Genomic DNA, 20,428 nt, shown 5'->3' with positions numbered 1-20,428 from the left:
CATGGGCTCTGTCACTGGTAGGATGGGTGCCGTTCAACGGTTCAAGATCATTTTTATGGCATGGTGCAGCCTCATCGTGCAGATTTCCGGCCATGGGGTGATGGTGATAGGCGGGAAATACCACCGACGTCATGCAGAAACTTATTTCCATACTGACTGCTGATCTTCCGGACTATGCATATTGTCGTTGCCGCTGCTCGGGGGGGTTCGCGTCAAGTTCGGTGGAGGCCACTGAGAGGTTTGCTAAGGGAGGGTGGTCCTGGGATAAAGAAAGGTCAGATAGGGTTTGGGGTTTAAGATGGGATAGCGTGAGTGTTGTAAGTTGCGCGTGGCTGTAATATCCAACGAATCAGCTGGCCGCGCATTTGTTGCCCGAATGGTACATGCTTTTGCCACGGACTTGGGGCCCTTAAAAACGTGGCAGCAATAGTAATCTCCAATTGAATGAGGCAAAGCATAATACATTAACTATTGGATATAAACACTTGATGTCATGATATCAACAGAGTTAGCCGCCAGGGCCTCCTGTTTAAGAATGTCGGTCGGCCGACCGGGAAAAACTCTCTAGTTGCGAGCAGCGCAAGAGCCCTTGGGCTTTGTGACAGGGGCCTTGGTGGGCTGGGCACTCTCGGTAGGAGCGGGAGCAGGGGCAGGGGCCTCAGCGGGCGCCTGGGTAGCAGCCGGGGCGGGAGCGGGCTTCGTCTCCGCGGGCTGTTCGGCAGCTTCAGCCTTCTTGTCACAAGCTCCCTGGTATGCATCGACACCCTTCTGGATGTGTTCGGCGATGCTATCGGCAAGGTTGCCAGCAATGTCGCCGAGAGCGCTGGGGACCTTGCTCACGATCGCGCTCGACAAGGACTTGGCACCGTCGTCGAGCTTCTGGAGGGACTGGAGAGTCACGCAGCCCTTGCCGAGGCCGTTGACGTCGGACTTGACGCCAATGAGGGACTTAATGGTCTTGTCGGTATCATCGGCGAGCTTCTGGGTGGGCGACACGAGACCCAGAGCGTCGAGCTGCGAGAGCTGATCCTGGCCGTTCACGGTGGAGGTGCCGGAGGTGATTGTGGTGGACAGCTTGTCGGCCTGCGACACGATGGAGTCGGCTTGGAGAGGCTTAGCAGTAATGGCGCTGCCGAGGTTGTTGACTTGGGTGTCGATGTCGCTCAGGACGTTCTTGATGGTGGCAATGTCGCGCTCGCTGAGGTTGGCGCTGGGAGCAGCAAGAGCGGGAGCCAGGAGGGGGAAGATGACGGCAGCGACGGAGAGCTTCATTTTGATGTTGGATTATGATGTTAAGGTAAGAGCAAAAGGAGGTGGAGAGTGAAAAGTAGACTTGTTTTGATTTGAGGGATCAAGTTGAAGTTCTATGAGGATGAGGATTGTCCAGAGTTAGGGTTCGGGGTTATATAGCCGCAAGGTGGACGCGCACATGGTTTTGCTCAGTCTTGAACTCATGGTGAAGCGTGCGTATACGGGTCCAGGGTCCCTGAAACGGGTCTCATACAATCGGTGAGCTGCCAATTTTTAGTCGGATCGGAGAACGTGAACATGTTCCCGCTCAAACCTCGGTGCTTCGATGACAGCTTGAGAGAGCAAGTGTTACCGTGAAGCGGACGATCATCGTAGTCTGGACCGGATTGTTGACCGACGCCTCGTTCGCAGCCTGAAAACGAATCTCATGACGCCAATTCATCATCATACCATGTGTCGAACAGGGGCGTCGAAGACCCTGTGAATTGGTTTCAGGAGGCCAATTTCTGGGGTAATATCCGATAGTTTGTCGGGGTCCGGACAATCGCCTGGGGATGAAACACCGAAGGGAATAGACCGCTAGGCAACTTCAATACCGAAGGCTGTTGGAACTTAAGCCATCCATAACACCATTGTCTTGAGCTGGACAGGTAATGTTTTGCCCGTAACGAATTGATGAGAAGGCATAATAATCATCCTGTTACTGGTAGCGATTGGGGTCGAATCCACTTGACCAATAAACGGGCGATCGAAACAATTGGGACGATCGGGCTATTCCCCTGATATTGAATCTGTCAATGGATCGCCAATCAGAACTGCAATGCGTATGAATGCCGACCGAATGTGAAGCCATCACGGATACAGCCGAGGAACCCTCGTACATCCATCCATCAGGCAAATTCTTGGACTTGACTAAGTAGTCGGGCGACAATCATAATGAAAGAGAAGCAACAATAAACAAATCTATATTTTGAACCTAATATTCTATTCTCCCAAAAATGCGAAAATTTGTACGCCGACGCCATCCCTAGGACGCAAAAGGAGCTCACCTGGTAAAGAAAAGGGATGTCGAAGGCTTATGACCAAACCCTGTTATACCCGACCTGCGGAACTGGGATTGTTGAGAGGCGTTTGATCGCCTTGATCGCAGTTGCGCTGAGGGCATGCTGCTCTTCTCGGGTTGTTTTCTCCGCGCGCAGGGCAAATTCCTGTACTCGTTAGCTTCAGCACTGACCGAAGCATCCAGCTCAAATAGCAGCGACAATGGATACTTACCATTCCCCTATCCCATCGTTCTAGAGTCTCACTCAAGTCGTGCCTCCCGCTTTTAGATTTGTCGTCGAGGAACGCGTCGAAGAGGTTCCACCCCTCGTTCCCCTTTCCAACTTCATTGACAGCAACTGTTTTGGCCAGGGTATAGTACTCGAACATGTCCAGGCCGGTCGGGCGTCCATCTGGCCAATATCCCCGAGACCCGGCTTCGTAAAGCAGCGCCCGGACACCAGGGTCCATTTCGTAGTATGACGGATCAAACACCCGATCGCGTTTATCAATCTCTATACCCCGTCGAACCTTCCACTCGAGTATAAGTCGCTCCGCACCGCCGGGTAGTAGATATGATCCGTCCGAGACCGAGGAAGGCTTCAAGCCGCGGAGCTTGAATGTGTTTCGCGTCAGCGGGACGAGCCGGTTGAGGTATGCGGATTGCGTGAAGTCGGCGAGGTGCTCGAAGCAGGAGACATGGTAGTAGTCTGCGTCAACGAAGTAGTGTCAGCATCGATCCATTGTCTTCGGCGTAGAGGCAAGGACAGCAGGTAGTGGCAGACTCACCAGAGGAGGATCGGAACCAAACCTCTCCGCCCATGCCCGGGTTCAGAGCCAGTCTTAATGAGCCGGGGTCTATTGCCGCTGTGCATCCAGGAAGGTTACATGATACCGATGCTGTGTTTGTGTCCGGAGCTCGCTCGACGAAGAAGAGGGGTTGTGTTTGTGGTGGGTGTGCGGAATCGAGGCCGAGGTGCTGGCGGAGGCGGGAACGTTCAGTCTCTAGGACATTGGGGTCGATAGCCAGGTCAGGAGACGATGAGGAATCGTCATGATCGCTTTCCTGGGTGATCTCGACGATTTCGACCTTGATTGCGGATTTTGGGAGGGTTGTGGAGGACAGAAGGTGGGATGGTGAGGGTGCGGGTGCGGGTGCGGGGTAGGGATGGTCAATGCTTGGCGCCATTTTGGTACTCAGCGAACAGCAGTCAATGAAGATACAAAAGACTAAATGAATAATAAACGGAATCGTCAGTCCTTATAAGAGCTTGAAATCGGCCAGCTTACCATGTCCAGCTCATTGTTGACCAATGCAGCCCCATCACGCTCCCACCAATGATGCTATCCGACATCGCAGACTGTCGAAGCCTAGACCGCATGCAGCTACATTAATGCCCGATCCAGGGTGACGGGGGGCCTCAAGTGCGCGATTTATGGCTTCAGAGCTGAGGCCAAGGCACAGACCGCATTTTGTCTTGTTTTCGGTCTAGGGTCCGCCGCCTGAAGAGTCACTCTGTGGAGGTGGAGGTTCTACCAAGTTCCTCGTTGGGATATATATATAAGTGTCATTCTCAAGTCCTTCCCATCTTGTACCGTTAACCTTCGACTGTTTAAGATGATGTACCGTGGTCATCGTCTCTGAAATGTCTAAAAATATCTCCTCCGCTATTCGATGCACAGTAAAGCTCCGGATTGCACTCACTGCACCTCTGAACGGACCCCCTGCAGTAGCAGGAATACCGAGTGGACAGGAGCAATGTCCCTCCATCAAGATGTCCAGCAAACGATCACCGATTATCCAGCCAAAAAGCCTATATAAAGAACACATCGGCGACCATGATCAACAGCCAATCCAAACCTTAAACCCCCGCACCTTCCCTCTCCGCATCCCCCAGTGCCACGAATCTGGGGAGAGCCAACCGAGGTTCAGTTGCCGCCGCTCCCTATAAACTCGACCCCTCATCATGCCACTCCCAGATTCATCTCAGATTCGTCTTTGAGAAATCGAGATAAACAAAAACAATCATCAGGATGCAGGCAGTTGTCTTCAAAGGTCCGCTCAAGGTCGCTCTGGAGGAGCGCCCCATCCCCACAATCCAGGATCCGACCGATGTCATAATCAAGGTCCGGTATACGGCGCTATGTGGGAGGTATGCTCAGTCCATCTCACAATCTTCCAATCCCGCAGAAAATTGACCAAATGTGCATAGTGAACTTCACATTTTCCGCGGCCACCAGCCCTCCGGCACAGAATTCATCATGGGCCACGAGTTCACTGGTGAAATCGCCTCGGTCGGGTCTGCAGTCTCCAAGTTCAAAGAGGGCGACAAGGTCGTCTCTCCATTTACCGTCTCCTGTGGGGACTGCTTCTACTGTCAACACAAGACATCCAGTCGGTGCGCCAAATGTCAGTTATACGGGACGGTGATCCTCGACGGTGCCCAGGCAGATTATGTCCGCGTCCCGCTGGCCGATAGCACGCTTGTCATTGCGTCAGAGAAGATCGACGAGAAGAAGCTCGTTCTTATGGCGGACATCCTCCCGACGGGGTTCTTTGCGGCGAAGAATGCGTTTAGCGATCTTGATGAGAGTACGATCAAGGAGAGCACAGTCATTTTGTTCGGATGCGGACCTGTTGGAATCTTTGCGCTTATTGCTGCACTGGAGCACAAACCAAAGCATCTTATTGCAATTGATAGTGTTCCCTCGCGACTCGAGCTGGCGAAGAGTCTCGGTGCCGAGCCCTGGAATTTTGCGACCGATGCCGACGGCTTGAGGAACCGGGTGAAGGAACTCACAGACGGACGTGGAGCAGATGTCGCCATTGAAGTCGTTGGACATAGTGATGCGCTAAGAATGGCCTTCGAGATGCTTCGTCCCTGGGGTAAGATCTCTAGCGTCGGCGTGCACAACGGCGAGATCCCGTGGACGGGCAACGAGGCGTATGGCAAGAATCTGCAGATTCAAATGGGCAGGTGTCCCGTCAGAAGCATCTTTGAGGATGCATTAAAGCTACTGGAGAAGAAGCAGGACGCGCTTGAGTAAGTTCTCCCTTCTCTTGGTCTCATATCTCTGTGGATTTTGTATGTAGTGATTGGCACTAACTATGTTACAGTTTCATGACGAGCGATATTCGTCCCCTGTCGGAAGCCTTGCAAGCCTATGATGACTTCAACCAGATGAAGTCGCAGAAAATTATTTTCGAGGCCGGGAAATAGGTCGTGTATTCTTTCTTATTGTTTTGTAGCTTTTCCTAATGAATGAAACGGCCGTTTTCACCTCTTTGCTTTCCAGCCATAAGGCTCACTACTTGCCACTTGTCTTGGGGTTCTTACTATCTGAAGCACTTGATTGTTCTGCGGCATAGCTTTGGGACAGATAAAATAGTGAGTGCTTCCTAATAACAAAGGACGTCGCATTGGTTTGCTCACCCCTCTGTCTACCTACACGAAGGTCTACTTCATCCGTTAACTTCTTCCCCAGAACCTCCATTTCTCTTCAACCCCTTTCTTACCCCTGCTTGATGCAATACTACTACCATTAAAAATGACTTATATGTACTATGAAAACAATCACAACCCGACGTTGTTGCTCCCGATTCCGGGCTGGGGGGATTCTGCACTGTATGTCTACATGCTGGTGAGCATAACTGCCGACTTCACCTTGACATTCCAAGGTTATGAAGGGTACCTTCCTCGCTAATCGACTCATGAACTAGGATAACTGGGACACGAATTTCCGTCTAGAAACGGCCGATCAGCGACGACACCGTCTCGTTCGTCAGTTCTTGAATATAGGTGGAAGGCGAGAGAGGTAGGCCTAGGAATCTACGTGCCCGAGATTCACAGAATCCAAACTAACATGTCATTAGAAGTATTACGAGCGCGTTATCTATAGGCTACCATCAGACCGAGACAAAAGCCTACACCAGATGAATTCAACTGGAACCTCGTCCACGACTTCCACATCCGCGGCAGATCGGGAGGGGATCCTTCAGCCTTTTCGACCATCTGCGGTCCGAAAGTGGCCCTGGCCATTCCTACCGGTACCCAGCAATGCAGGAATGTGGGTACGCACCTGCTACGACCTAGAGTTCGAGGAAGCCTATGAACGTCTCTTCTTCGAGCACCGGGAAATGTTGCATCAACAAGGGAAAACGTACTTGATTTTCGAAGATGAGGCGCTGCTTGATGACACTGATCTAGACACTATCCTGACTCTTTCCCCGGAAAGAGTGACGAACGCGACGTCTCGGAAGATGAGGGATCCCAACATGGAAAATGATATGAAGTTCGTGATAGGACGCATTGAAGACTTCGAGCTTAAGAATAACAAGAACGAGGAGGGCTGGATTGAGGAACTTCGGAAATCGTCAGTCTCCTCTGAAGACTTCCTGAATAGAGTTATGTGCCGGCAGTACAGGACGTACCACTGGCACTGCCTTGTAACAGATATGTGGCTTGTGGATCAGGCGGCGCTTCTAGGCAAGGGGCTGCGACGTCTATGGCTCGACGAGTATGGAAATGCCATCCAGAAGTGCCGGGTTCAACTCAACTAAATTTGCTGTGAAGAGATCATTGATGTAGCGCAGATTGGCCCTCTTTATATGCCAGGTGGTGCGAGGGGACCGTTGTATGGGCGGTATTCGCCACAATGGTTGAGGCATTTCTAGGGCTGGCAGAGTGCGAGAGACTCTTGATAGTATAGACCTAGATAAATGATCCTTTCCTAAGAATATGTATGCGGAAAACATCCTCTATATAGATTGGAGTAAAGCGCGACTGGAATGTACGTAGCCCGCGGTACGACTGCTACCGCCTGGGAGTAAAGTTACCTTGGGCCGTGGAGTGGGCAAACCACCCTTACAGGTTTTTGCGGGAGAATCAGAGTTTATTTGCTAAAGACGTGGCTTTCTTATACTTTTGGCTGACGGGTCTGGCGTTTGGTTGTGGATTAGTGTTGCAGTGCCGGTAAGGAGCGGAAGAGAGTGACATCTACACGGATGACTGACGTGTGGTGGCGGAGATTTGTATTGCTCCTGGTCTGATATAATACCATTTCCCTGTCCTTTGCTGCTGGGGTTGTAACTGCTTTTATTTGCAGCGGGCGTAAAGTGACCTCTGCATACCTACAGTACACTTCAGTTCATAAGCACTGCATAACCTGGCCATAGTGTGCATAGTGTGCATTATTCGGTTTGCAGGATTTGCAAACATGGTGGGTCTCCGACTGTGCCTTCCCTCTAGAGTCGTTCTTTCTCCCTCCCCTTCACTCTTCCTTCAGCGTTCTCTTCCATTCCTCATCTTCCATAATCACCATCATCATGCTAATGGAATACGCAACAGCCCCCAGGACATCTCCTCTCGGACTCAGACGTCCGTCTGTTGTCTACCGAGCTCTTACCCAAACTCCTGGGCGAACTGAACACCGTGACAGCCCGCTTCAAGGACAAACTAGCGCAAAACCGCTCGCTTGAGCAAACTATCACAGCCCTTAAGAACAATCCAGATGTCGCCGACCACGATCTAGCCAAGGTCAATGTCCTAGGATGGGTCTACGATCTCAGCGGTTCCTCGGCTGCCCTCGCCAACTTCGCGCTCAGCGGTCCTCATGTCGCCGAGCTATTTTCTCAGCCAACTACAACGCGCCAGAGCTTAGCGGAGCGTATCATCAAGATCCCAGCTGTCAGCCGCGATGTCCCGAGTGGTAATGAGGCGGCCTGGATGCGCCTCCGGGAGCAGCTGTTCGCCCAGGAGCCGATGCCGGTAATTCGTGGATTGATTTCGGCTGAGAAGATACCGGTACCTGAGGGATGCAAGGATCTTGTGCTCTCAATCTTGCGAATTGCCGCGGACTCTTTCGGCTTTGACTTCCGTACGGAGTCGCTTCGCAGCCTTCTGGCTACGAATGAGGATGGCAGTGGTGCGATCACCGACAAACTCCCGGTAGCCTATGCGCCATCAACTCAGCGACAGGAAGCAACTCGCTTTCTGTTCAAGCTGCAGCGGTTGCAAGCTCTGGTCAACGAGCCTGAGGACATCGGGGCACTGCTTCAATGCGGCTTTGGTTCGGCTGAGGACATCGCGAATAAGGGTGACGAGGCAACCGGCTTGATAATGAGAAGGGGTGTGCCGCTGGAGCGAGCAGAGCGTATATACAATTACTCGCGTTATATTGTCTCGAGGAGCGATGATCTCTGGACCAAGGCGCTTTCGCTGCGGGGAACTGGTAGTAACAGAGATGTTAGGCTTGCATCTGTGGTGCCGCTGCAAACCGAGCCGGCTACTGGAGCCACCGAGATAAATCTCAGCACGTTGTTCGGCGTGGACGCCATGGGATGTGAGGAATGCGCATCTATCATGTCCCCTGCGGCTTTCTTTGCCGACTTGCTGCAAACTTTGAACGCCAACAATGCTGTTGTCAACAAAAATGTGAGTGGTTCGTCAATGCTAGACGAGCTGATGAAGCGGCGAGCCGACCTATCGCAACTCCAGCTCTCATGCGCCAATACGAATGTCCTGGTACCATACGTCGACTTGGTAAATGAGGTTCTGGAATCAGCAGTGTGGAACACAGAAAATGGCACAGATCAACAACCGCAAATTCCACCTATTGATGCAGAGGAAGGCGACAAGGACGAGGACTACCTGCTGCAGCCTCATAATACCAACTTTCCTGTCTACAGCGACATCGTGCAAAAATGTATCATCCCATTACATGTCTTTCCCTTTAATCAAGCTATTTGCAGTATTCGATCTTACCTCACATCTCTGGGAACATCTCGATTGAATCTTCTGTCCGTTTTTCAATCGCCTTTCACCATCACGAAAGACCCAGATCTTGTTCCACTGGTTCAAGAGGCGCTCGGCCGTGCTCGATCCGCTGAAATACTCAACCTGCAGCAAGAAGACTATGTCGCAGCCTGCCGGGACAGCTTTTTCTCCCAAGACCTGACTGGTACCTTACTTGGCCACGAACTGGACACTGAGGATTATTACGACATTATTGGGCAAAAAGCATCAAGCGGCAGTTATTGGGGCTTCGAATCCGATAATGCCGATGAACATATGACAGAAACACTTGCGAAAATAAAAAATGAGCTCCTGCCGCGCAGCGGCCTTTCGCTTCAAGACCTACTGGCGGTGCTTCAGACCCGGTATTTCCAGGAGAGATTGACCATCGCAATCCAAACAGACGAAGAAGGTCTAGCTCCTCCTGCCAGCCAGCTACTGGAGTCAATGCGGCTTCATGTGAACGGCGGCAAGTCCCTCGAACCGACTGACTGCGACAGACTACAGGAGTTCATCCGACTTTGGTATAAAACGCAGTGGCCGATCGAAGAGCTGGATGCAGTCATTTACACACTGGCGACCCTCAATGGAAAAACGTTCGATGTCAATGAAAGGACGATTGAACCGAGGCTTTTGGACAACCTGGCTGCAGTAAAAGAATTGACAGAGATGCTGAAACTCTCTGCAACTGACCTCCAACCTTTTTGGGGCGACATCAACACCCATGGCCCAAACTCTCTTTTTGCCCAGCTGTTTCCAAAAGGGACACTTCCTGATGAAGAGCGCCAGAGTCTGCTCCTCGGGTCCCGATCTGGACTTGACGATGATCGACTTTCAGCAGTTCTGATGGCTCTGGAGTTATCCGGTGATGACTTCCAAGCAATTATCGGGGTTCTAGGTTTACCCACACCGGTTGACCTTTCTTTACCAAACATATCCGCCCTGTATCGAATCTCAACGCTGTGTAGGCAGCTGAAGATCTCGCCACAGCTTTATTCATCTTTTTTGGATTTATTCCCCGACGGTCAAAATATTTTTGATGCGCCACAGGCCACCTTGAAGATAGTTCGAAGCTACCCGCCCATGCAAGGAGCAGCTCAGTCGTGGACGCTCGATCGGCTTCTTTTCCTGATTAATCGTATTCCCAGCGCGACTGACTCCAGTTGCCAACCTACTCTCACAAAGAATCTCCGTATAGCAGCAGCGGTCCGCGCCAGTCTAGATGATCAAGCCGTGCACGATGGAGAACGAAAACTTTTAGATGGGAATGCCTTGCCCGACCTCCTTGATTCGCTGATAGAGGACCGTGAAGGCAGGAGCACGGTCCTCGACTTTATCGAAAATCCCGGGCTTCATGATTTGAATGGCGCTGAGGCCCTGGAATTTGTGAAACAATTGTCTATCATCATAGGTAGCGACAGGGCCCAAGACCTCTGCCGTACCATAGCTGCAGCAGCACTCCGGACTACGAGGAGGCGGACTTTCCTCAATGCATTTCTGCCTGCGCGATACCGAGAAAAGCAATGCCAGGCCATTTTGAAATCCCTGCAAGCTTCCTTTCCTGGCCTCAGCCTTGCGTTGCTCAAGTTTGCGCTGACCCAACTTATTTGGATTCCGAAGGAGATGCTTCTATTGGCCGATGAGCCTGACAGCTCAGGCACTATCTCTGGGCTCGACGTACTCCTTAGACTGGCGCAACCTCGGGACTTGGAAACTGGCGTCACTCCTCGTCGTACGCCCTTCGAGGGAGGAATCTCGGGGACAAAACCGCCAACCGGAGAATTCTCTGCCTACATTCGCCCTCCAGCAACCGGAAGCTACCTTATACTGTCTGATGCTGTGGATAAACCAGAAAGGTGCACACTGGACGAGGCTGTGCTCGAATTTGATGCGTGGACAACAAACCAGAACCAGGAAGGACCACGCTGGTCTGCTCGAACTAACCCGCTTGTTGGTGATCGGTGGTACAAACTGAGTTACTCGGGGAGCAAAGAAGATTTGAAATGGCAGACTGCAGAGACTGCAGCTACCAAGCCTATGGGGTTTGATCGAACTCTTCTCATCGAAGAGCTTCTGGTCGATCAGACTGGACAGGTAATTGTTGAACTGATGCGGGCCTCCATTGTGGTCGACAGCTTTCGACTACACGCATCTGAAGTTGAGTTTGCGGCTGTTTTCCAGGAGCTGATGGCGAGTCGCGGCGAGCAGAGGCTAGACTTCAACAATCTGAGCTTAACAGACATATGGGATCTTGATACTTGGCTGGTCCTCCGAGAAGATTTTCTGAACAACGGCGCGACTCTACCCCTCGTTGCCCTTTTCGAATGGCTTTGCTCCGGACAAACACCAAAGACACAAGAAAAACAGGCTGAGCTGGGAAGGTTGCTCGCAGACAAGATCTCACAAGCAACCGCGTGGAATGTCGACAGTTGCAGAGACTATTTGGAGGCAAAATATCCTAAACACGAGCCGTCAGAGATTATAGAGCTATTCCAGGAAGTGAGCGTGTTGGATGAGATGCGAGATGCGATGTTATTCATTCAAGAACTCAGTCTTCCTAGCCTCAGTCATAAAGACCTTTTCGCCGCGGCACAGCCGGCCTGGGATGCTCTTGTTGCAGCAGAGTTTGAAAAAGCCGCCGTGCTGCGCTTGGCCATCCAAAAGAACCGTTCCCGCAGAAAGACAACCAACGATCAAAATAAGACTGCGCTCAAAGACGCAAATGACGCGATTCGGACGGGCCAGCGCACGGCGCTCACTCACTGCCTCTTGGGGACTCAGTACGCAAGAGACAACAAACTTAGTGCACCCGATGAGCTCTATGGTCACTTTCTCATTGATGTGCAGATGGGAGCTGAGCTGCAAACTACTCGACTGAAACAGGCAATCACATCAGTTCAGCTCTTCGCACAGCGGTGCAGTCTCGGCCTTGATAGCGTCCGTCCAGAGAAGCCGGAAAATCTAGATCGATCCATGTTGGACTACGTGTTTCGCTATAGATTGTGGGAAGCGGACAGGACTGCATTCTGGTATCCCGAGAATTGGGCCGATCCAACGTTGCGGGATGACAAAACCGAGCAATTCCAGGCAGTCGAATCCAAAATCACGCAGAGCAAGCTCGATGAACAGACAATCAGTGATCTCCTCAAGGAGTACGTCCATGCAATTGACGAGGTCTCTAACCTCCATGTTGAAACATACCACGTTGAATGGAACTTCTGGGACATTGATGAGCATGCACGGGTGGCACGTATATTCGCACGCACTCGAACCTCGACTCCGGCCTTTTACCATCGAAAGGTTACCCGACCGTCTAAAAAGACTAGACAACATGTATGGACTGCGTGGAGCAAGATTGATGCCGATATCCCTTGGTATGACGTGGATGCTGATGGGAAGAGGCTGGCAGCGCCCGGGTCGTATCTAGTGCCAGCAGTAGACAACGACGAGCTTTATCTGTTCTTGCCGGAGATCACCCTGGCACAAACGCCCGCGGACCTGTCTGGAGAGGATCTAAAAATCGATGACTATAGAGAGAAGAAGATATCCGAGGCTCGGCCTGCCCGCCTGTGGGAGATACGCATGAGTTACATAAAGCTAAGAAACGGGAAATGGTCTTCAAGGGCGACGTCTCCTTCAGTCATCATAGTCCCAACCGATGACAGCAAAGCCCCGATCGGAATATCCAACTTCAAATTTTGGACTTCACAGGAAAACTCACTCACGGTGAGCGTGGAGTGGCACAAAGGCGCCGGAGATGGTTCCTATGTGGCCCTTGGAACTTATCTCATCAGGGACCAGCAATTGGTACTGACAGATGACGGTCCTTTGGGGTATTCTAAACCCGTGTTAGGGCCGGATTTTGACGCGGGGACCAAGCAAAGCAGGCTACTTGAGTTCAACCGGTTCCGGGCGAACTACATCGGTACCACCATTGATAAGGACCTTTGGCCTACCTTCCCTGCCGGTGAGGAGGAGACCGTTTATTCCAGACTGTTCGCGGCCCAAACGAACGCCCCGATCAATGCAAGCCTTTACTGGCCATTATCACTACATACGTATTATGCTCAAAATGATTTTGGTCGTCGAATATGGGCTCTGACGGTCGAAGTATCATGGGATGGGGGCGACAAGCAATACGTTAAGAAGATGCTCGATTTCCCAATAACTTACGACAAGGACTCAGAAGTACTGAAATTTTACAACCATGTCTCGCCACAATTGGTTGCAGCTTGCAAGGAAGAGGATGACTTGAAGGGCATTTTCCAATGTCTAAGCGAAGTGAATCATGACCCGATCGGAGCGCCCGGCAATCCGGCCAACAACCCCCATGAGGATGTATTTGGGAAATGGATGGAGTTTGACAAGAAGATCCATTACAATGAGACAGCTACTCCGTTTGCTATCTACAACTGGGAGCTTGGATACCATTTACCATGTCTAATCATGGAGCGCCTAATGGCCAATCAGCAGTTCGAGTTGGCGCTCAAGATAGCCAGATTGGTCTTTGATCCCAGTATTAGCGGAGATGACATTGGTCGCTGCTGGTCGTTCCCGCCATTCCGAGAAGACTGTGTCCGACTAAACCAGCAGCAGTCTGTTAGTGCCTGGCTGGCCAGCGGTCGGAACGTGCATGCCGCCGCAAGGGCCAACCCCGTCGTCTACATGAAACGGTTGGTCATGAAATATATCGAGTTGTTAACCGCAATGGGGGACCAGTACTTCCGCCAAGATACTCTTGAGAGTATTCCACTCGCCACACAAATGTATATCGAGGCATCTCATGTCTTTGGGCCTCAGCCCGTCGAGGTACCACAGCTAGGGAAGCGAGCAACAAAGAGCTTCGAGCAGTTGGGAAAACTAGATAGCATGGGTAACGCGACGATTGATATGGAGCTTGACTTCCCTTTTTATGTGGAACCAGGAAGCCGGGGGAGTGTTGGTACCCCTCAAGAAGGGCGAGCAAGCAGCTATATTAAAACCACCTACTTCTGTGTACCTGGGAACCCGAAGGTTGCTGCGCTCTACAACACCATTCAAGATCGATTATACAAGATCCGAAACGGGATGGACATTGAAGGCAGAAAGCGCACGCTCGCCATCTGGGAACCGCCAATTGACTACGGTGCCCTGCAGCAGGCCAGAGCAGGTGGCGCTGAAGGAATCGCAGGGCTGCTCAGCGATATGGGGAGCCCGATGCCACGATATCGATTCAGCTATGTTATCCGACAGGCACTTGAGATGGTAAAGGAACTCAAACGGTCCGGACAAAAGTTGCTGCTATTTAAGGAGAAGCGGGACGCCGAGGGTCTCTCGAGTCTTCGACTCCAGCACCAAAAGACAGTGCTATCCCTTACCGTACGCACGATGGAACTCCGTAAAGCGGAGTTTGAGAAGGCAGTAGAGGTACAAGAAGATGAGCGATCGGCACTGCGTATGCGTCTCGATCATTTCTTGGCCCTAACTGGCGATGAGAAGAAGGCGCCACAGCCAGGGCAAAGCTGGCAGGACATTCCGCAGGCAGCCCTGGAAAGTGACAGCAACGAGCAGATACCCATGTCCCTCTACGAGAAACTGGAAATCGACCTCGCTGAAAGTTCCAGACAAAGCGCCTATCTCGCATCCATGTCCAAGGCAACAGCCCAATATCTTCTTGGCATCCCCATGATAACAATAAAGACGCAACCGATGGGAATGGGCGAGGACACCGCCATCGGAGGTACGCAGGTTGCCGCACCCTTTCTCGCCGGGGCCGAGGGGCTCGATGGGCTTGCGGCGAGTGCGGCAGCTGATAGCGCCCAGGCAGCCAGGATCGGAGCAGCCACCCGCAACCTGCAAGAGCGCAGGTTGGAGGCGAACACCTGCGGACGAGGACTCGTTCGGGCAGATAAGGAGATCTCACGGCTCCGCGGCGGAATTGCGACCTGTGAGTCCAGCATCCAAACGCAGCAGCTAGAGCTGGACAATGCGACCGCGCAGTACGACTGGCTGCGGGCCAAGTACACCGGCGAGGAGCTTTATGCTCTCTTGGACAACTCCATGGGTACCCTCTTCCACCAAACCTACACAATGGCCATGGAAATGGCCAAAAGCGCACAACGGGCCTTGTCATTTGAACTCGCTCTGCGTTCCGAGACAGATGGCAATACCGGCCTGTCGCTAAACTCGAACGCTCCATCCGGGTCCTACTGGGAGATCGCGCGCGATGGTCAGTTGGCCGGCGAGGCACTTTACCTTGACCTCAAGCGGATGGAGTCATTTTACATGGACGACCAAACCCACGATTTCGAAGTTGTCAAGGATGTTTCTTTGCGGGAGATTAATCCACTCCAGCTCCTAGCGCTCCATGGATTAGGCGAGGTCGACTTCGAGATGCCCGAAGTCCTTTTCGATATGGATTTCCCGGGCCACTACTGTCGGCGTATTGCATCCGTGTCAGTCTCTATTCTAGGTGCCGCGGGGTCTTTCAACGCTGTTAGTTGTACATTAAGCCTGCTGAAGCACAGATATCGCGTCTCCACAGAGGGGAATGACTATGGCAAGCAGAAGGAGAACTTTTTCCGAACGGACCGAATCCCTATCACGTCTGTCGCCATCAGCAATGGGAGTCAGGATACGGGCCTCTTTGAATTCCACGGAAACACAAACGAACGCTATGGCCCCTTTGAGGGTGCAGGTGCCGTTTCGACATGGCGTATCGCGCTACCCAAGGAGCTCCGCCAGTTCGACTACAGGGCCATCACTGATGTCGTGGTTCATCTGAAGTACACCTGCTTCGGTGGCGGGGAAAGCTTAGAATCGAGTGCTACAACAGCGGCGAACGCATGGGTGGGTACGAATCTCACCAATGCCAGCCCGACAGCTCTGAAGAGGGCAGTCGTTATCGACCTGAAGAACGAATACCCCGATGCTTGGGATAAATGGTCGTCGACAGAAGCAGGCCAAGACGCGGTCGAAATTACAATCGCCCGCCCCGCGGAACGGTTCCCTTTCTGGGCGCGCAACCAACTCACCGCGAACGGGGCGGGTGCTATTCCGCCCACTGTTCTTCTCACTGACCCGGTTGCGGAAGAACCGAAGCTCGCTGACGAAGATCCGACTGGTAATGGTACAGTTGGTGATTACTCGACTTTCAGCTTCGAAACCCGCCCCGGGGTCTGGGGTGATTGGAGCGTCTCGATGAAGTTCCAGGAGAAGTGTGAGTATGCCTGGCTTGTGATAAACTACTGAGGCTCGTTGCTACAACTGCCTAGGTGGAAGTACAGTTAGACTGTCTGCCTCGAGGGCGGAAAGTGAATAGTGGAATCTTCGTTTATGGACGTCATATATCACAGAATGACACTTTTTTCGCTACTGCTCCAGGCCCTGACGTTACATGAGGCTCCCTTTTCGCTCTGAAGCAAGCCGAATCGGCAGTGGCTTTTGGTGTTTTAGTCCATCTGATTCCCTCATCCGTTGATGCTGAAAGTTCTTGACAATTCAGGGACTTTTCACTCAGGCTTGCCGTTTATAGCTGCATTTATCGAGTTCATTGTACCCCGGGCCCGACACGAATACGACAGAATACCCGATTTAGGAAGATCTGCGCAAGGCCCGCAGCGTTCCTGGACCCACTCTAGTGACGGTTGAGGTCATAGATTTCTTCTGCCTGCGAAAAGCTCGGTTTTTGATGGGGCTCTCTCTCCTGGAGATTATTCAATTTCGTGTAGGGTGTATCACGGAACAGGTACCCATGTTTCGCTTTGAGATCCGCAATGACGATCTGCGGCGGTTAAGGGTACCTCGTCGTACTCGTACACCGTGTCTGAGGTCTATAAAAGGGATCCCCCATTTGTACTTCAGAGATTCCATTGCCTCGCAAAACCCAGTTGATCATAATGAGGCTGCAGGTCTCGTCCGCGCTGCTCGTAGCAGCTGGAACAGCTGCTCTGGCGGCCCCCTCCAACCGCACCTGCAAACTCACCCCCAATGACGCTTCTTGGCCATCTGTCCTTGAATGGAACGCCCTAAACGCCTCCATTGGTGGCACCCTGTTCCAAACAGCCCCAGTAGCGTCATCATGCTACGCTGGTAACCCCTTCGGTTCGACTACCAACTGCACGGATGTAACAGGCCACTGGTCCTACGCAGCCTATCACGCCTCCTGGCCTGAGAGCGTTGACTACTCGATATTCACGAACCACTCCTGTCTTCCACCCGGTGTGGAAGGGTATACCAAGGAGCGCGGATGCAGTATCGGTGCACACCCCGTGTATGTCGTCAATGCGACCAGCGACGAGCAGATTAGTACCGCCATGCACTGGGCAAACGAGAGGGATATTCGTGTTGTTATTAAGGGTACCGGTCATGATATGAGTGGACGGTTTGTTTTCCTTCCCTACCCTATTGCCCTCAGGGTTTAAGATTCTTTCGAAGACGTTGTTGATGGTATTGTGGGTAGGTCTACCGGCGCATACGCCCTCTCCATCTGGACGCATAACTTCAAGCACTTCGAGCATGATCCTTACTGGGCAGTCCCTGGCACAAACACCACGATCGATGCTGCGATCCTCGGCGCTGGAAACAACTGGGGATCTGCGTATACTGCCGTGCACAAGGTCAACCGGACCGTAATCGGCGGCGAGGATGCGACCGTTGGATTGGGCGGACTTATCCAGAACGGCGGACATGGATTGCTTTCGAGTACGCATGGTCTCGCTTCGGATAGCCTGTACCAGGTTACCATCATAACTCCCGATGGTCGCCGTCTTGTGGCGAACGATGTGCAAAACAAAGACATCTTCTGGGCTGTCCGTGGCGCAGGTGGAGGACAATTCGGTGTCGTCACTGAGTTCGTCCTAGCTACGCATCCCGTGCCTGAGACTGTGGTTACCGGCGGCCTTACATTCTCCCCCGTTGCTGCTGGATACAGCTTCAGTGCAAACGCCTCCCTGTCTGCGCTCGTTGAGACAGCCCGCCTAATCCCCGATATCATGGACGCCGGACTAGCAGGAACGATCATGGCGATGACGGATACAGACCCATCGGACGGTGTAACGGGAATCATCAACCTAACGGGCTTCAACATAACCATCGCAGCGATGAACGCGACGATCACGGAACTCTCATCTCGCCTCCTCGCTGCCTCTGGTGGCCATGGCCTCACCATAACTCTCCAAACACCCTCCTCAAACTCCTACTGGGCCTCAACGAAGCCAGACTTCCTCGCCAGCCAGACTTGCGGCTCAAGCAGCATGATCTCCAGCCGTCTCCTTGGCCGCCGCGAACTTGTCGATATTGCGCCCGCGAAACTCAGACACTACTTAATGCAGATCCTTACACCTGCTACAGAGGGCGCAGGTTCAATGGCCCTCTTCGGTCTGCAAGGCGGACCAGGCACAGCTGCTACACCTGAGATTAGACAAGGAAGTGCTCATCCCGCCTGGCGCAGCGCATACGCACACTTCATGACCTACGGCGCCCCCGTTAACGCCACCGCTGATCCAGAGACTGCTCTCAAGACGGGAGCGGAGTGGTACGAAGAGCACATCGAACCCGTCTGGAGGGAGTGGACAGGTCCTGATGGCGGGAGCTACGCGAATGAGGGCAATGTGTTTAGCTCGACCTTCAAAGAGGACTTTTATGGACCTGTTGAGAACTATGAGAGGCTTGAGAGGATTAAGAGGGAGGTTGATCCGAAGGGCACGTTGTTTGTTTGGGGTGGGGTGGGGAGTGAGAACTGGGAGTATGGGCTAAGGGATGGGTTGCTTTGTCGGGTGTAAGCTTAGTGGAAAGAGTTGCTATTGTACTATCTTGTTAGTTATAGGAGAGCTTAAGGCGGGCCTAGTATTACGTACCTACATAGTGAGGTCTAAGCATGCAAGGTCTCTGTTGTTGGAATCCCGTCCTGTGTAAGACATGGGGATACAGCGTCAACTTCATCATTTAGTTCCAAATCATCGCGCCGCGAGTACCGTCGTAGCTAGCCAGTTCCACCAGACTCGTAGCATTTAGGAGACATCCCGTCAGCCGACTCAGAACTGACCTGGAAGAATCCAACCGGTTTTCCCAAGCAACCTGGCCATGCTCATCCAGCCAAAGAATCTTGATCATTCCAGACTCAATGGCCTCGCGATCCAGCAGGTACAACCCCACCTGAATTCTCAGCTGCGCGAGGCTAAGCTCCCGCCACCGCTCCTCTCCCTGTTGGGCCTGCGCGATCATCTCCTCGTCGTCCTGCCCACTGATATACCGTCCACTACCACCCCCGATGTCCTCACCCCAAACGCCGCTGAAGTCCGAGATCCCGGGCACGCGAACTAACACCTGCCGCCAGTCGTCGCCGAAGTCGTAGCGCGTGCGGTCATCCAGAATCTTGTCTCCCGATACCCCGAATCGAGGGACCTCGGAGTCCGACCTCATCTGTTCGTATCTGGCCGCGAGACTTGGATCGTAGCATGTGCGCAGCCAGACGGTCTGCCAGCCGGTACTGCTAACAAGGCTGATATTGCGCTCGTGCGCGGTCTGGTGTGTGGCTAGCACGCGCTTGATCTCCTCGCTTAGTTCAGGCGGGCCGAAATCGGATTCAGCGCGTTCCTGATACGGCTATTGTTGGGGACTGTCAGGGCTGGCCGGTGGACTAGAATGGTTGCCAATATAGGTAGAAAGGAGAGAAACATACATAGCGCTCGATTAGCGTCAGGCTCTCCCATTGCCAGACGAGCTGCTCCCACTGGTCCCGGCTTTCTCTGGTGGCATTGGCATTGGCATTGTGATCCCACCGTTCCTGCTTGCCAAGTTAGCACTCGGCGAAACAGGAGATTTAGCTACTGTAGAGAGACTGACCGAGACAAAGAGGTCAAATGCGAGGCGGCCATAGTCAGCTTCTTCTTCCAGCGGTACGTCCGACATTGAGAGCAGGACGAGAATTGTACCTAAGGGTGAAGCCGACCTCGGGAGAAGGATGAGACGGAGTCGAAGCTAATTTACATACTGTAGTCTCCCATGAGAAGCTAGGTAACACGCCAGGCACCGATACCTAAGGATTCCTTGGCAAAAAGAACACGGTCAGTACTCGTTTACCTACAGTAGACTCCATGCCTGGCCCACAGGCTTCTACTTAAAACATACCATGCAGTGACTATGCGTGTGCTCTATAAGTACACGTATGCAGACATAGTATATTCCATTTGGGTGCAACTAGATGGGGCCTTCTTTTTATAGGCCTTTTTCACAAATAATGACTTATGCCTCGCATAAACAAGGGTGTAGCATAATGGAATCACTATGGTAGTATACGGATATTCTTTGAGTCAATCAAGTCAAGGAATGGTATTTCTAGTTACTTTAAGAAACATTATCGT

General features: G+C 52.4%; 6 protein-coding genes across 6 annotated transcripts; 3 read left to right on the top strand and 3 right to left on the bottom strand.

Moving 5' to 3' along the window:
• Positions 1–484: 484 nt before the first annotated feature.
• Positions 485–1,670, bottom strand: BDW74DRAFT_67154 (cell wall mannoprotein 1 family protein). Its single transcript, XM_073733410.1, has one exon. The coding sequence runs from the start codon at positions 1,270–1,272 to the stop codon at positions 565–567; it is 708 nt and encodes a 235-aa protein (XP_073580843.1). The 5' UTR covers positions 1,273–1,670; the 3' UTR covers positions 485–564.
• Positions 1,671–2,224: 554 nt separating this feature from the next.
• On the bottom strand, positions 2,225–3,532 carry BDW74DRAFT_67148 (uncharacterized protein). The gene is made up of 3 exons (XM_073733409.1): positions 3,082–3,532; positions 2,527–3,002; positions 2,225–2,459 (listed from the first exon to the last, which is right to left on the bottom strand). The coding sequence occupies exons 1-3, from the start codon at positions 3,479–3,481 to the stop codon at positions 2,328–2,330; spliced, it is 1,008 nt and encodes a 335-aa protein (XP_073580842.1). The 5' UTR covers positions 3,482–3,532; the 3' UTR covers positions 2,225–2,327.
• A 735-nt stretch (positions 3,533–4,267) lies between these two features.
• Positions 4,268–5,577, top strand: BDW74DRAFT_67140 (alcohol dehydrogenase family protein). Its single transcript, XM_073733408.1, has 3 exons — positions 4,268–4,445; positions 4,506–5,336; positions 5,411–5,577. The coding sequence occupies exons 1-3, from the start codon at positions 4,327–4,329 to the stop codon at positions 5,511–5,513; spliced, it is 1,053 nt and encodes a 350-aa protein (XP_073580841.1). The 5' UTR covers positions 4,268–4,326; the 3' UTR covers positions 5,514–5,577.
• A 264-nt stretch (positions 5,578–5,841) lies between these two features.
• On the top strand, positions 5,842–16,316 carry BDW74DRAFT_181276 (uncharacterized protein; the record flags this gene model as incomplete). Its single annotated transcript, XM_073729989.1, has 4 exons — positions 5,842–5,934; positions 6,014–6,070; positions 6,167–6,838; positions 7,641–16,316. 4 exons carry the CDS (start codon positions 5,842–5,844, stop codon positions 16,314–16,316), a joined length of 9,498 nt encoding a protein of 3,165 aa, XP_073580840.1.
• A 647-nt stretch (positions 16,317–16,963) lies between these two features.
• On the top strand, positions 16,964–18,847 carry BDW74DRAFT_169818 (putative isoamyl alcohol oxidase; the record flags this gene model as incomplete). Its single annotated transcript, XM_073727058.1, has 3 exons — positions 16,964–17,295; positions 17,359–17,448; positions 17,527–18,847. The coding sequence occupies 3 exons, from the start codon at positions 16,964–16,966 to the stop codon at positions 18,845–18,847; spliced, it is 1,743 nt and encodes a 580-aa protein (XP_073580839.1).
• A 55-nt stretch (positions 18,848–18,902) lies between these two features.
• BDW74DRAFT_187067 (uncharacterized protein) lies at positions 18,903–19,976 on the bottom strand (the record flags this gene model as incomplete). Its single annotated transcript, XM_073731401.1, has 3 exons — positions 18,903–19,670; positions 19,747–19,851; positions 19,911–19,976. 3 exons carry the CDS (start codon positions 19,974–19,976, stop codon positions 19,011–19,013), a joined length of 831 nt encoding a protein of 276 aa, XP_073580838.1. The 3' UTR covers positions 18,903–19,010.
• Between the last annotated feature and the right edge of the window lie 452 nt (positions 19,977–20,428).

This window comes from Aspergillus multicolor (genome assembly GCF_047715735.1).
Source record: "Aspergillus multicolor strain CBS 133.54 unplaced genomic scaffold BDW74scaffold_26, whole genome shotgun sequence".
Taxonomy (NCBI): domain Eukaryota; kingdom Fungi; phylum Ascomycota; class Eurotiomycetes; order Eurotiales; family Aspergillaceae; genus Aspergillus; species Aspergillus multicolor.
The sequence above is the reverse complement of the archived record's forward strand: the minus strand, read 5'-3'. Positions and strand labels throughout refer to the sequence as shown.